Genomic DNA, 14,830 nt, shown 5'->3' on the forward strand with positions numbered 1-14,830 from the left:
GTGATTACTTATTGCAGCAGCCAGCAGCTTAAACTTCACTAATATTTGAAAAGATTATTCCGACCTGTCCAATGTGACACTCTAACCTCACCACAACTCTTATGCTCCTTCCCTTCCTGAAAGGCGTCATGACATTTGAACAGCCATTGTTATCAAAATTTATTTCAATGTGTCCGGAAAAACTGGTTATGTAATTGAGTACGTTGTTAAGAAAACTGCAACATTAAAATGAGATAGGGTTTCTCTGTACTAGTGAGTGCTCAGCCTTGTGCTGATAGCCGGGAAGAACGCCCCTTTCTTCACAATGAGATAGGGTTGTTATAAAAACACTAGAAAATGGCAATGAAATGCACACAGCCTGGTGAAATCAATTCGGTGATGAAAATTGTTAACATGACTTGAATTGCGATCACACAAATTCAAAAACGTCTATTTCGAACAGTAGCGTATTAACAATCTTGCATCATTACAATAGTGTAATGGGCGATTCCTTGTGATTAAAGAGTTCATTATTAAAATATAGTACACAAATAGCGCATGGAATACTGATTGATTATATTTGAAGTATAAACTTGCTGCCCTTCAGATTACAGCTTGTATTCACAAGAAACTAAAATGCCTGTAAACAGCAGCAGCCACTCATTAAAGGCACACGTTTTGTTACGACAGCTGAAATAATGTCGACACACAAGGTACTAATTGCCAACATTGCAGGTGGCGAACTTAATGATATCTCAGTACTATTTGTCTCTTCAATACTTCATAAAACTATTTGTACCCGGATCTTCTTAGAGCAGAAAAAGAGGAAGCTTTCTTGCAGGGCGGAACAATGATGTGTCGACTGTGATATGATTTACTTGCCTCTCTCGGTTTCAGCAGCCTTTTTTAATCTTTTTTTCAGCTCCAGCGGAAATTTTTCGTAACACTTCCTGCATACCGGCTTCATATCATATTCAACAAATTTGTTCCTGCAAAAAAAGAGACACCAAATATGAATACACAAAAAGTGCGACAACTCACTGTTGCACATCAACCAATGAACCTTTCGATCTGTAGACAACATTTAACACATAAACCGGGTTCATTTTCGTGTTTTGCTATTTTTAAGCCATTGACGGGTGTTTCGGATCGGTTTAAGTTACTTAAAAGAAAAACATTGTGTATCCGGCTATAAAAACTTGGCAGGTAGTCGCTCCGGCAATCAAGTACGCTGATGCGACGACTTCCAAGCACTCCAGAAGGTGTACAGTAGGAGGAAGTAGTTGTTTTTTTTCATCAGATTTTTAACGACAGAAAGGCATGTACAAAAGCAGATCTTACTTGAGAGTGAGCTTGGCATTGCAACTTGTACACTGAAAATGCTTCACGCACCAAGATTTGTTCAACGCAGACACAACTGAAATACAACATGATCAGTGAGTGATCACTTCACCAGAAACTGAGAGTTTTGGCAAGATCAATCATGTAAAAACGTGAGTAAACTATGTTGAAGGTTGCTTTAATGCAACCGTCAAGAAGTGCATACATTTCTACTTTGTACACTGCTCTTCCATTGATTCTAGACGTTGAATCAATGTAAAAATGACGGTTGCTACAAACTGGGTAGGAGCAGCATGCACGTGAAATTGTCGAGTCATTTGTGATCGTGCCAGTGTGACGTTTAACGAAATTAAAAATCAGCGTCTTCAGGAAATAATGCCAATTAGTAGATTGATGAAAACATTGAGCGTAAATGAAACTACCCTTCAACAAGTCGCTGTCATCTTCAGACAGCTAAACCTTCAGTGTGATCGCGCCTACCATATGAACTACAAGATATTGTCATTCGAATAAATAATACAAACATACCATCTCCATCTATGACCTCATTGCAGTGGTAGCAGACATCGCCAAACAACTGGTTGTAATGAGTCTCACAATATGCCAAGCCATTCTTTTCGTAGTGCTTTTGGCCAAGAAATGGTTTTTCACACTGAGCGCATACAAAGTGTTCTACATGCCTGTAAATGAAATTGGAATAGTGTGTTAAAAGAATAAAAGTGTTAAGCATAATGTATTTCAATTTTAACTCATCGACAAAAAAGCTATACGCGTGGAACATGTCGCTCATCAACGTGTGGCATCCTGAAAGAGACCACCAAGTTGCAAAAAATTAAAAAAACATTATGACAAGAAGAATCAATACAATAGCTGCATAGCAATCTGTCTCAGCAACTTAATGACATAAAGGCAACAACTTTCTGTGATCTACCAAGTTTCAACATTATAATCTCATTCTGCAATAATTTTCAACGTACAACCAACTGTTTCTTACCAGTGTTTTCCCATTGCACTGACCACTCTCTCCTCAATTGGTCGCCTGCAAGCTCCACAAATCGGAATACCATGTTTGTCGTGGCATGGTAGACAAAACAGTTCACCTCTTAACTCCCTGGCATCGGAAGTGAGTTCTTTCCTAAGAAATAGTTAGATATCTAAAATCATCAGCTTTGCAGAGCAGAAATTTGAAGCAAACCCCTGCGATGTTAGTCGAAAAACCGACACCCTATCGCAACTTTATGTAAAACATTAAATAATCAGCTAAAAACAAACGTGCAGCCTACATTTTCTGCGGGGATGGGGGGCAGCAAATGGTTTTCATGGTCAAAGCATTATGTTTGTTACCGATAGTGACTACAAAGTTTCAAAGCATTTTATTCAACGTTTTCAAAGCATTCATTCATTTCAAAGCATTTTTTCAAAGCATTCATTTCATAGCAAAGCACGTTTCAAAGCATTTTATTCAACTTTAGCTGTGTTCATTAGGGTGGCTCTTATTTGGCAAAAAATGAAAAAAATTTGAATTTTGTGTGGGACACCCTTTTAAAAGGTGAGGAGTGAGGTTGTCAGAAAAAATAACTCCTGCAAAAAATTTTTGAATTTGAAATTGATTTAGAGGTGGCCCTCCCCCCCTAAAGTTTTGCGCCCTCCTCCAAAATACCAAATCTGCATATCTCAAAAACTGCTTGAGCTAGAGATACGGTTTTTGTGTCAAAAGATGCAGAAAGCATGATTTCCTATCTGCTTTCTTAACAGTGATTGCGTCTATCTTGAGTAGAAAAGCAGTTATTTAGAAAAAACCTGTTTTCGGTATTCTAGCACAAAACAGTGCTAAACAAGTATTGTGGCCCAAGCTATTTAATAAACAAAGTTCATAAACTAACCTGTAAAACTGGTAAATCAATAAACAAAATAAGTATTCCTAAACTTTTATGCATTCATGCATAGCTAAAATGCCCGTTTTTTATCACATTCCTTGGAGAAACTCCTGAGCGTGGAATCCGCTTTCAAGCTTCAGGTGCTATGCATCGCACTTGTTGGATGGCGAAGGCGATTTATGCAAAAAGCTTGGTCTGCATTTATGGTATCTGTCCGAAGAAATAGTTGGACTAGCCTTGTTTGATTCTCGATTGTCTGTGGAAAGTAAAAAGCTAATGGTGGCAACCATGTTAGATGAAAAAGGAGAACGTCCACCAAGGAGACCAAGCATCAAAGTAGCTGCGTTTCTTAGCAATAAGGGTCTAGAACAGTATTGCACCTCTAATTCAAAATGGCTTCTTCGGCTGTTGGGTGAAGATGAAGTAATAATTATACTTTCAAAGGATCCTGTCATCCTGCTCATTGGACTGAAGATGGTGCATTTATTCAAGCTTTACACATGGCGAAGAGACTTTCAGTAGTGAATGACAGAGCAGAGAGAGGAGTTGCTCTAAGTCTAATCCAGGATTTTAACAAAATCTTAACTGAAGATGAGTACCAACTTCAGTTTCTTTTGCAAGTTGTTACTGAACACAGGAAACTGTTTCCAAATTCCAACAAGAACAATATTGTCGAATGTCGATTCTTCTTCATTTAAACCTTCTTTGTTACTCCAGGGGTCAAGGGCTCTGTCTTTTACCACTCTTGGGCAGTGGTGATGCCGTTTAGATGCTTGAGCAGGTGTCGAGCAGCAATCCTTTGATTCGTCCATTGATTCGTCGTCCAGTTCAAGCAGACCACGCACAGTCACACACCATTTGGCGCAGTTACAGATGGTGTGATCTGTGGTTTGTTCCTCTTTGCCACACTCACAGATTGCGGAATGCGGATGGAGCCATCCCCCATTTGTGCATGTTGGAGCGGAATAGTCTGACTCCAGTACGTAGGCGGTTGAGATGCACCCAGGCCTTCCTTGGCAAATTATGCATTCCGGTTGGATGGGGGCTGGTGTCGGAGATACAACTTTAGAGTCTTGAGGAGTTCTTCTTCTACTCTGAGCTCCATTTGTTGTCCTCCCAGGTAGCCGCGCTGATAGATTGGTCTTCAGCGGTTTTCATCAGGAGTTGTGCGTTACATACAAATGGGTGTCTCGATTTCAGTTGCCGAGGATGCTCGATTGCTCACTCACAGACTCGTAGAGACTTGAGTGGAGCAAGTGGTTGGGGTTCGTAGTGCGACGAGAAAGAGACAGGATGGTTCTTTGCGACGAAACTCAGCTGGTTGGTTGCCTGCAAGGACAGGGAAATTGTCCGATGGTGTAGGTCGCAGACATCCTGTCACGATACGCAAGGCAATATGTAAAATATTGTCGATAATATTGCTTCTTCCAGTACTGACCAGAATTACATTTTGAAATGAATATCGTTACCAGTGTTCCCTCTAAGGTGCAAAAATTAAGACAAAAAAAACAAATTTTGTAGACGGTTTCGTGGTCACAAAAAAGGTTGTAAAATCAAGATTTGGTCAAATGCGTTTTTTCTAAATAACTGCTTTTCTACTCAAGATAGATGCATTCAATGTTCAGAAAGCAGATAGAAAACCATGTTTTCTGCATCTTTTAACACAATAACTGTATCTCTAGCTCAAGTGGTTTTCGAGATACGCAGATTTGGTATTTCGAGGGAGGGCACAGAACTTTAGGGGGGGAGGGCCACCTCTAAATCAACTTCAAATTAAAAAAAAAATTGCAAAAGTTATTTTTTCTGGCAACCTCACCATTTGAAAGGGTGTCCCAAGCAAAATTCAAAAACTCAATTTTAAGAGCCACCCTAGTGTTCATAGTCCAGTGTACCATGTCTTCCATGCATACTTTGTGGCTAAATGTAACAATCGTTAATAACGCTGTATATTACAGTAAAATAAACAAACAAAAATTTACAAACCCGCAGTTGTCACAATTAAAGTGAAAAGGGTGATATGGGTCCCCTTTGAAGCGAAGAGGTTCTTCTTCAATGATGGTGCTACAAAAAAAACGTAAGTAAATACTACAGAAGAACGAAGGTTGGATCTATGCTGTATTTTACTTTTCAACGACAAACTAAACCAATTAACATACGATTTTCATCGAATGGTGTAATGTCCATTCCTTGACGAAGACAATGTTTGTTATAGTGAGCAAACTTTCTTGTTCGTATCAACGCTCAGTAATATTCAATTAATATAAATTATTCGTCGCTACTGCACTCACTGGCATTTGTTGCAAACGTATTTTCCTAATCCGAGAGCCTTCTCTCTGTTGTGGCACGGCCGACATAGACTCCGGCCTGCATTCTTCACAAAACCAACATCAGCCAGTGGTGCGTCGCATAGTTGGCAAGTGAAGCACTCGGGATGCCAGTTATTGTTCATAGCCTTAATTACTCGACCAATAATGAATTCCTCTGTGACACCACAAAAAATCATCACTTACAATGAAGGTAATCGTTAGAAAGCAATAAAGAATGATGGCTTTTAGAAATCACTTTCTGTTTTGTGGAATGTCAAGTTAAAACATACCTGCTAATGCAGTAAGTCAAGGAAACAAAGTTCGCCAAGTTTTAAAATCATAAATAACATTGAAATCCAACTTAACCAGTATTTGATTAAATCGCTTAGAATTAGATTGTAAAGTTCATGACACAAAACAAACAGTACCGTAGCGCTAAGCACAGCATTCAGAAAAAACTAGCAGCGATGACTTACCGCATTTCCCGCAGCATGGAGCAAAAAGCATGTGAAAATCATGTTCACAATATTTCACTCCCTCAAACTGAAAAAGCAACATAGTCTCTCTAAATCATGAGTAGCTCAGATGAATGTTAACTTTTATGCGATTCATTGGACAATAGTTAATTCAACACTGCGTTGTGAGAAAGCTCAACCATGAAAACACACGAAGTGATATGCAACAAATAGTTTAGGTATTTTGTTCATCTTGCAATAGGATAGCCCAAAAACACAGAATCTAAAAAAGAATTGATAAATTTGTTGAATTCTGTTTTTTCCTGCATATAAGAACACCTTCTAGGCGTAAGGTGACATAAAAGTTTGCACCTCGTAAAACAAGCCCTCCGGAAATTTTTGGAAACACTGCGCACACACAAAGCATTCCTCGTGGTAGATTTCGCCGTTGGAGTTGACCATTTGCTCGTTAGGATTGAAGCCTGCTTTGCAGCGCACGCAAGCTGCTTGAGAAAGCTGGCTAGTCATGTTGACACTGAAACAAAAATAAGTTGAATAATGAATATGCTTCCTTGCTAAACCTGGAGTGTATTGGTAAACTGGCTATGAAAGTCCATCTTTTCTGTATCAACATACGTAGGCCTATATTCAAAATTCATCCACCAGTAACCAGTATTCTACATCAGAAAGGATGGGTCTAGCTAAGAAGTGCTTTAACAAGGTGGGATAACAAGATAGGCGAAATTGCATGACGAACATCACTTGACTTTTTCTTACTTAATACACTGCGGTGCTAAAGAAAACCAAGTAGCCTACTACACTAAGGGTTGGTACACCCACAGTGGATAGTCGTGTATCGATCGTAGATTTGCGTTATCTTAAATGCCTTACAAACGACACAGTGTGTGAGTGCAGCCGTATAGAGGCACAGCCCAATGCAATATCACCCTGAACCCATTCCTTTGCTGAGCGCCAAGCAGGAATAAGGTTGGTACTTTTAAAAAGTCTTTAGTGTGACCCGACAGGGTTTCGAACCCATACCTACTGATTCATAGGCGGTCAATCTAACCACCGATTAGAAAAATGGGCCGATTAAGAGTTTTAAATTGTGGGCTGTTTTCCCCTCATGCATCAACCATAATCTGCTGATTAAAACTGCCGACTACTGATCCACACATGGACCTCGATTAACCAATCACAAGGATAGCTTAATCGGCTAACGATGAAACGTTTCGCTGTTGGTGTATTCAACTTTAATATCATACACACCCTTTTGCAACAACAGGAAGTAGTTCACACAACTCTAAAACATCATCACTACCGTTGCTTTACGTCGTTGTAGCTGATACATCATCCTGTCAAAAGCACTGTCACTGTCTGAATACATTTTGTACATCATACTGAAATCAATCACTTGATCGATATCATTCGGAAGCTGTCAATACACTACAAACGCTATCAGAAGTGAACTTCAAAAAGAATGTGCCACATCAAAGGCGAAGTTTGAAAAGTAAACTTTTATAATATAATAAAGCTACACTATATATTATATAGTGTAGCTTTACCGCATTTTCAAGCAATGATTCAACCAAAATAAGACTTGTACCTGGTTGCTGGCCCTTTACTGCCCTCGGTTCGTCTTCGAAACAAACTAGAATCACTCAACTCAAACCCCCTCCAATGAGCGTTGCTTGCCATTGCAGTGGCGAAACTTGACGTGATCTTACAAGCGAAGTAACGGAATGCCTCACTTAAGCAAATTGAATCGATCCAAAAACAAGGAAATAATTTCAGTTACAGGATTCGGTTGCTGAAGTAGGTTATTTTTCAAACGGGCTTGAAGTTTGTTACAAACCTCCTCAAAAAAGTGTGAAAAGTTAGAACTTTCATGCATGATACACCACTAGTTTCCGTGCGACAAACTACTAACATAAAATCAACTCAAAAGTGCTGTTTAAAAAACAGTAATTACAGCGCAACGCAAATGATTTGCTTGGCACGAAGAATCAAGAGGCGCCTCTACCTTTAAACTTTTACGTGTGAGACAAAATCACCATTTCATAATGGTGTTCTGCTTTTCACTTCTAAAGTAAAACAGCTGCTTTATTGCCTAAGTATTTTTATTACGAAGGAAGGCAGTAAAACTCGACCATGATTTCAAATAATTTATTAGTACAAAAAGGTCACGTTGTTTGCGGCCCACGGCTTATCCTTTGTCGTGAATTTTTAGAACTAAAAAATGTAAAAAATAACCAAAGCGAAATAAACTAACTAAACTATGAACTAGGCTGCCCGTCAACGATCAACCAAATACGTAGCCTATCATAAAACGTTTAAATCGTTGTTTCTTACCACCCTACTACAAAATTTTGTCAGCATATGAATGACCTATCAGTTTACCCTTCGACGAAACTGCCGAATACTCTGACACAGTCAGCACAAACAGTTTGTGAACTTGCCCTCGACGCAAGCTTCAATTCTAACCGCACAAAAAAAATCAATATTGGAAATCATAAATCAAACAAAACGTTTACTCTGAAGTGATAGCATTTTCTTTTCAGCACTTAAGTGACAAACCTTTTCCATTAGCGTTAAGCCGTCATGAGTTACGATCCTGTGATTGGCACACTGTATTTACAATCTCCAAGAAAGGAGTTACATCTAATACAGGGGTCGGCAACATTTTTGCACTACGGATCGGTTTCAGGCAGGCGTTATTTTGCGGACCGGTCATCAATAAAAAGCAACTGCTTGATGTATGCACACTGACAATTGCACATATATTACAACTCATTCAGTCACCGTAATGCTAAAAGTCCTGGGCTAATTTTGTAGCAACAAGCTACTTCCACCTAGTCCTAGGGATTACATTGTAGTAGTCAATGACACTCAGTGTGTTCGTTTTGCACAACCTAGGCTACTTTGCATTTTTTTTTGTCCGCTGTTGTGTTGCTATTTTAAAAGGAAACTTTAAGAAATTCTTGTTTTTTTTTGTTTGAGTATTTTTTACAGCAAACGTTTACTAATTATTAAAAATAAAAGTTATATATATTTTAAAACTAACACGGTTGATAAAAAAAATTGCAATTTTTTTATACCAATTTAGCCTTGGTTTTGCGTGATCCAATAACAAATTCCGCACGGACCGCGGCCCGATTGTTGTCGACCCCTGGTCTAATATGATGCCTGTTCTTACTCTTATCAATGTGGCAACAAATTGGATAAAATGCGTTATTTTGTTGTTGACCTGTGTGATGAGCTTCAACACCGAGAAGTGTACGACTGTACTGTACGTTTACAGTTGTCCCAGACGGCAAATCAATCGTTTTTTACCTTGGTTCATCGGCTTCAGACGTCGAATCCATGTAAAAATGACTGATTTGCTGTCTGGGGTGATAAACACACTCTTCAGTTAATATAGTTCAATCAATATGTTATGACATGTACAGTTGTACACTTCCTGTATTGTCTTTAATAAGAAATCTGAATCAATAAAATATTATCTTCTGACAGGTGCCACACCCACTACAATGCTTGATATGAACGACTCGGTAACATCTCTTGTACCGGTAATACAAACAAATTTATTTTTACACGAGTCAGTTCAATCATGAACAGTTAAAAATCGATTTTTAGCAGCTGGATCATCTTCAGTTAAGCTTATTCAAATGGCAAGGCTGAATATGCAAAGTGAAGCAATGTTGATGTAAAAACGTCTGGCAAAAAGCATTCCTTCGGAAACAAGTAAAAGTTTTCAGTTGTTAATACCTTGGAATTTTAGGTTCAAAAGAGTTGATTGGACGAATTCCGCTGTTATTCGAGTCGCTTTCCTTACTGTTTTGTCGCGATTTTTCCTGCTCATATTCGAAGTTCTCTGCAGCAACAGCTGACCCAGGCTCTTTTGCTTTGCGTATCATAAGTACAACACTATCATAGGATGAGTTGGACCCATTAGTAATTACCTCAGGTTCTCTATCTACCATTGTGGTCATCATCAATCCTATATGTTCTGTATTTCTCTCATCAATACGATACTACAACCGGTTTATACGACCAAAATTTGAGATAAAACTCTTCAACATGCAAAAGTACAGCCTTCACACTATGGATGGTCGTACTTGCAAATGCATACAAACACAGTTCCAATTATTTTTGAGTTGTCCGCCTCAGCTCAACGTGTTATCTGAACAATTCTATCAACGTACAATAATATAAAAGTTAAAACACTTTTATTTAGAAAATCTTACGTTCAACCACTAGCTAGGCGACCAAATTGTACCCTTACAATAAACTACTTGTAACAATAATTTTTTTTAAACGCAATCTGTTTGTTGCTTTGCTAAAATAACAATTTACACTTCTCTCAAAGCATGTCTCACTCATAGTAAAGCAAGCATACAGACAAGCGTAGGCATGTTAATTTTGTTGTTATTTTCGTGGTAAGGAAGTTATAGTTACCGTCTCAAATCTTCATTCCCTGCGGCAAATTTTTGCAACGTAGTTGGTGTTTGTAAGTTATTGAATTGAGAATGTCATTTCAAAAAACAATTATAGCTGCCGACTACAAAGGCATAGACACCAGACAGGGATATCTTGTTGAAATTAGTAGAAGAAAGCAACCACTAAGTGACAAAATACTCTTCTCTCGGCAATGAGATTAGTGCGCTTGGAGTGCAGCCAGCTCGCAAAGTCCAACGTTAAGTCAGGACTGCCACTAGTTGGGGGTCCACCGAAATACAGTATGTCTGTTTCACTTCAAATATCCCCAAAAGTAAAATCACTATTGTGATGTGGAAAAACTAAACAGAAACGTATTACCGGTACTGCAATGCGACAGAGGCTTCTCTTTCATAATAATTAACAACATCCCGTTTTCATTGCTTATAACGGGTCTGCTACTATTCGGTGAGTTCGATTCGGTGATTCCGATTCGGTGAGTTCCTAACCTCTAACCCCTAACCCTAAAACGGCAATAATAATTAGGCTACGGTACCCAATAATTTTAAAAAAAAATTAAAAAAATCCCCCATTAAGGGATCGGACTCACCGAAACGGGCCATTCCGGCTTATAACAAAGCAGATCGATACACACATCTGACTAAAATGACCGCATATTGTATAAAGTTGTCAAAAGCATTGTTGTAGGATGAACGTTCAAATGATAAGTAGAATGTGCAATTATTTCATGTCAAATCGAAAAAAGCAAAGCTTGTTCATAAAGCGCAAACAGTAAAAGTCCTTGTAAACTAACTAACTGAAGCTATTAGTTCAGGAACCAAAGCATTGCAAATGCCTCTGCATTTACTGAGAAAACATAAGACCGTTGAGAATAGCTTAGCAAGCTAACAAACACAAAAAAGGAAGTCAACAGCAGTTACCGGTACTAACTCATCAAAACGCCGATCTGATGGCACATAAAATTTACTGAGAGTTACATTGGTATTTCGTACCCAATATATATACCATCACTAAATTCCATGAAATGGACCTTGCCAATAATTTACCTAACTAAGGCAATACGAAATATTTCATTAACCACTCTTCTGGTAAGTCCAAATAAAAAGAAATTAATGCCAAGGCAATATTTACTTTAAAAACCTCTCACTCTGTAGACCATTCACTAAAGCTACTTCCTACGATGTAGGACTTGGGACAATTTTGGCATGTTGTTCTCTCTAATTAAGCTAAAATGTTAATTATTCTCTTTAATAATCAATAAAATCTCAACACATAATATCACACAATTAACAATAATTATATTTTAGTACATTGTGTTAACACAAAATTTTGTCAACAAATACAAACAAAAGATTTCCAACCAGACTTTTCAATTAAATCTTTAATTTCACACTCAGAGATAGTTCAACAATTAGAGTAGCCTAGGCCAACAAGATTTCAAAGTCCAAACTCGACTAAACAGCAATCATTTAGACACTGATACAGTGATAGACATTGGCGACCATAGTCTTTCAAACTTCTTTGTCATTTGACAATCACACATCAGTAACGTAGCCAGGAATTGTGAAAGGGGGAGGTGGTGACGGCAGGCGATGCCCCACGGTGTGTTTGCTGAAGGCAACACCCAACGGAGGGGGGTCTGGGGCCTCCCCCAGAAAATTTTGAAAAATTACTTTGAACTTGGTGCATTCTGAGAGCATTTTCAACAAAAATGGGTATGAATATTCCTGTAAAATGGTGCTGTCCGGTGGCGGAATGGCCCGTTTCAGTGAGTCCAATTCGGTGAGTTCCCTATTCGGTGAGAGCCCTATTTGGTGATTTTTTTTTTAATTATTGGGTACCGTAGCCTAATTACCGTTATAGGGTTAGGGGTTAAGGGTGAGGGTTAGGGATTAAGGGTTAGGGAACGTTCAAATATTACATAACGCTTTTTTTCCGAATTTTTGACCCCCCCTCCCCCATGTAACGCCAACGTAACGTTTTTTCAACTCCCCCCCTCCCCCATGTAACGCTTTTTCACTACGAAATCAGCACAAAAAACTACCATTCCGTACTCGAAAACGTTACGTTTTGCTTGAACCCCCTCCCCCCCGATGTGACGCTAACGTAACGCTTTGCATAAACCCCCCCTCCCCCTCGAAGGCGTTACGTAATATTTGAACGTTCCCTTACGGTATTATTTCTACGTTTAGCGACGTTAAAACGATGTAAAAGCGGCAATGATAATTAGACTACGGTACCGATAATTTTCAAAAAAATCACCAAATAGGGCTCTCACCGAAAAAGGCTCTCACCGAATCGGACTCACCGAATAGTAGCAGACCCGTCCGGTGGCATATCAAAAGGATAAGATCAGAATGTTTTCTTCAGCATTTTTCAAAAATAAAGCTAAGTCTCTATGTTTTCTTTGTTGCTAATTCCTGACTGAGATATTTGATATTGGCAAAACTCGCTCTTTTAATGCAGTTTCGTTTAAAATTAAGAAACCTTGTTTTTAGAGACATAAGTTGATTGCTTTTTTGCAAGATTATCACAGTTTTATTATTTTTATGTCCACCGCTCACGTAAAGCCGCTACGTAGCGTATGAGAAATTCTTTGTGTGCACATCGCACACACAGGTAGACATGCGCAAGAGCACCAAAGCGAAACGATGAGACTTTAATCTAGAAGATTCTAGATCGAACAAGCAATCTCAGCACTCAGCAGTTAACAGATGGCTTGCACAGTTTGACGTAAAATTACATCATAAACCTTTTCTTGCAAACAATGTATTAACATCTGTAAATTCAATTGTTACATTATATATCCTATATCGTACTAATTTAGTGTTGATTAGAAAATTAGAAAGCACAAAATACTGAAAGCATCATTCTCAATATCATGACATCACACACGTTCCAAAAGGAGGGGTTGAAACCCCAACCCTCCTGGCTACGTCACTGCACAAACTCATTAGTTTTAACTGTTGTGTTTTTTGGCCCATTGATTCAAGCTGTTTGATATGTTAATCTTTGTCATTCTCTGCTTCTTTTTCCTTGTATCATGCCCTATTGGTCCTTGTATCATGCGAATAGTGCAAGCCTAAATGGCAACATAAACACCCAAAATAGCCCAGTAGCACAAAATACTAATATTAAACTTGTAAATTTATAAACCTAAATAAATAATAAATCGTTTGATTACATAGAAGTAAATAACATTCACATCTTTAATTACATCTAATTAAATATATAAGAATTCAAACTTACCTAAACTATTTCTTGCAATAATGTTGTATCGTGTAATCAATAATTAATCATCAATAGAGCAGGTCTACATTGAGTTGTGTACAATTTCAAAATCCAGTAGCAAACAAAATAACATTATAAAACAATAAGCTTCATGGTACTGTATATACTACACAGTAGAACCCCTGTAAAAACAAGTTGAAATTTCTAGTTATAACACGAATTTAGGACAAAGAAAGACATTAATAAAAAATACCAAATCAATATCTTCTGAGAGGCCTAAAGTTTAATTAAAAAAGAGTTTGGTTTGCGACACTTTTTAACCTTCAAATTAACACGTACTTTAAAGGGTAGACGTTAATATCTTCAAATTGAATCAAATACTTTTTTCACTATAAAGTTTAATGCTTGAAATTTCTCCTTAAATATTCATGACTTCTAATTTGAAAAATATTTTGATTGGTTGAACCTTTATCCTCTGACAGGGAAAGCTTCTTGTAGAGCTCAATCCTGGCAGTTTCGCATACTTGTAGAGGCTTTGAATCACTGACGCAGACCCAGTCACTAAGATTGACAAAGTGAAGTTTCCGATTGTTGAAGTCTTGTTGCCGGGGAATTATTCGATCCATTAGATGCTGCTGAATGGAGAGCAGTCCTTAACGTGCGTTGCTCAAGTGCATGCCCTGAGAGTCGAACCAGCGCCGCTTGATATTGAAAAGCTCTTCTTCATTTCAGAAGTTACTCGCCAACCAACTGAGCTATGAAGGAAAGAACCTTGCCATAATCCAAATGAGCGGCACAAAAAAATCTAAAATAAAGACTGTGTGTACCGTATTTTTCTCATACTAGTGTTGCCAGATAAGGAATTCTGCCCTAAATTGAGAGAAGTTTAAAGTTGTTGAAGAAAAATACTTGTAATTTTGGATATTTTGAAGTCTTGGGCAAAAAATAAAATTTTAAACCTAACCCCAGGGTTGCAAGTATTGGTTCCATATCGCTATTCGATAGCACTATTATCTACTTTTTCAATATCGATTACCCGTACGTCCAAGTCTTTTCTTTTTTCCGCCAATATCGTTTATGGTTCTTTCTTTACTTTATTTGACTGAATCGATATTCTTTATTCGATTGTTTTGCAACTTTGTTCAAGCCTTTAATTCTACTTAATAACATACGATGGACAAAG

At 38.1% G+C, this 14,830-nt stretch overlaps 1 protein-coding gene across 2 annotated transcripts; it reads right to left on the reverse strand.

Moving 5' to 3' along the window:
• Positions 1 to 144: 144 nt before the first annotated feature.
• Positions 145 to 13,825, reverse strand: LOC145766140 (LIM and senescent cell antigen-like-containing domain protein 1). 2 transcript variants are annotated; one of them, XM_082577797.1, is made up of 9 exons: positions 13,666 to 13,825; positions 6,331 to 6,493; positions 5,980 to 6,046; positions 5,486 to 5,678; positions 5,181 to 5,258; positions 2,315 to 2,455; positions 1,849 to 2,000; positions 1,321 to 1,396; positions 145 to 968 (listed from the first exon to the last, which is right to left on the reverse strand). In XM_082577797.1, the coding sequence occupies exons 2-9, from the start codon at positions 6,484 to 6,486 to the stop codon at positions 854 to 856; spliced, it is 978 nt and encodes a 325-aa protein (XP_082433923.1). In that variant the 5' UTR covers positions 6,487 to 6,493; positions 13,666 to 13,825; the 3' UTR covers positions 145 to 853. The 2 variants fall into 2 exon arrangements, with proteins under 2 accessions (XP_082433923.1, XP_082433924.1); XM_082577798.1 differs by lacking the exon at positions 13,666 to 13,825 and adding an exon at positions 7,228 to 7,249.
• Between the last annotated feature and the right edge of the window lie 1,005 nt (positions 13,826 to 14,830).

Source organism: Aplidium turbinatum, chromosome 3, assembly GCF_918807975.1.
Source record: "Aplidium turbinatum chromosome 3, kaAplTurb1.1, whole genome shotgun sequence".
In the NCBI taxonomy this organism is placed as follows: Eukaryota; Metazoa; Chordata; class Ascidiacea; order Aplousobranchia; family Polyclinidae; genus Aplidium; species Aplidium turbinatum.

Bases quoted from the DNA above. Each gene is read 5' to 3' on its own strand.
- LOC145766140 (XM_082577797.1), bottom strand. From the start codon at position 6,486: ATGACTAGCCAGCTTTCTCAAGCAGCTTGCGTGCGCTGCAAAGCAGGC. The intron at 5,679-5,979 runs GTAAGTCATCGC...GTGGTGTCACAG, and splicing joins TCCATGCTGCGGGAAATGCG to AGGAATTCATTATTGGTCGA. The intron at 2,001-2,314 runs GTAAGAAACAGT...TTTCATTTACAG, and splicing joins AGTGCAATGGGAAAACACTG to GCATGTAGAACACTTTGTAT.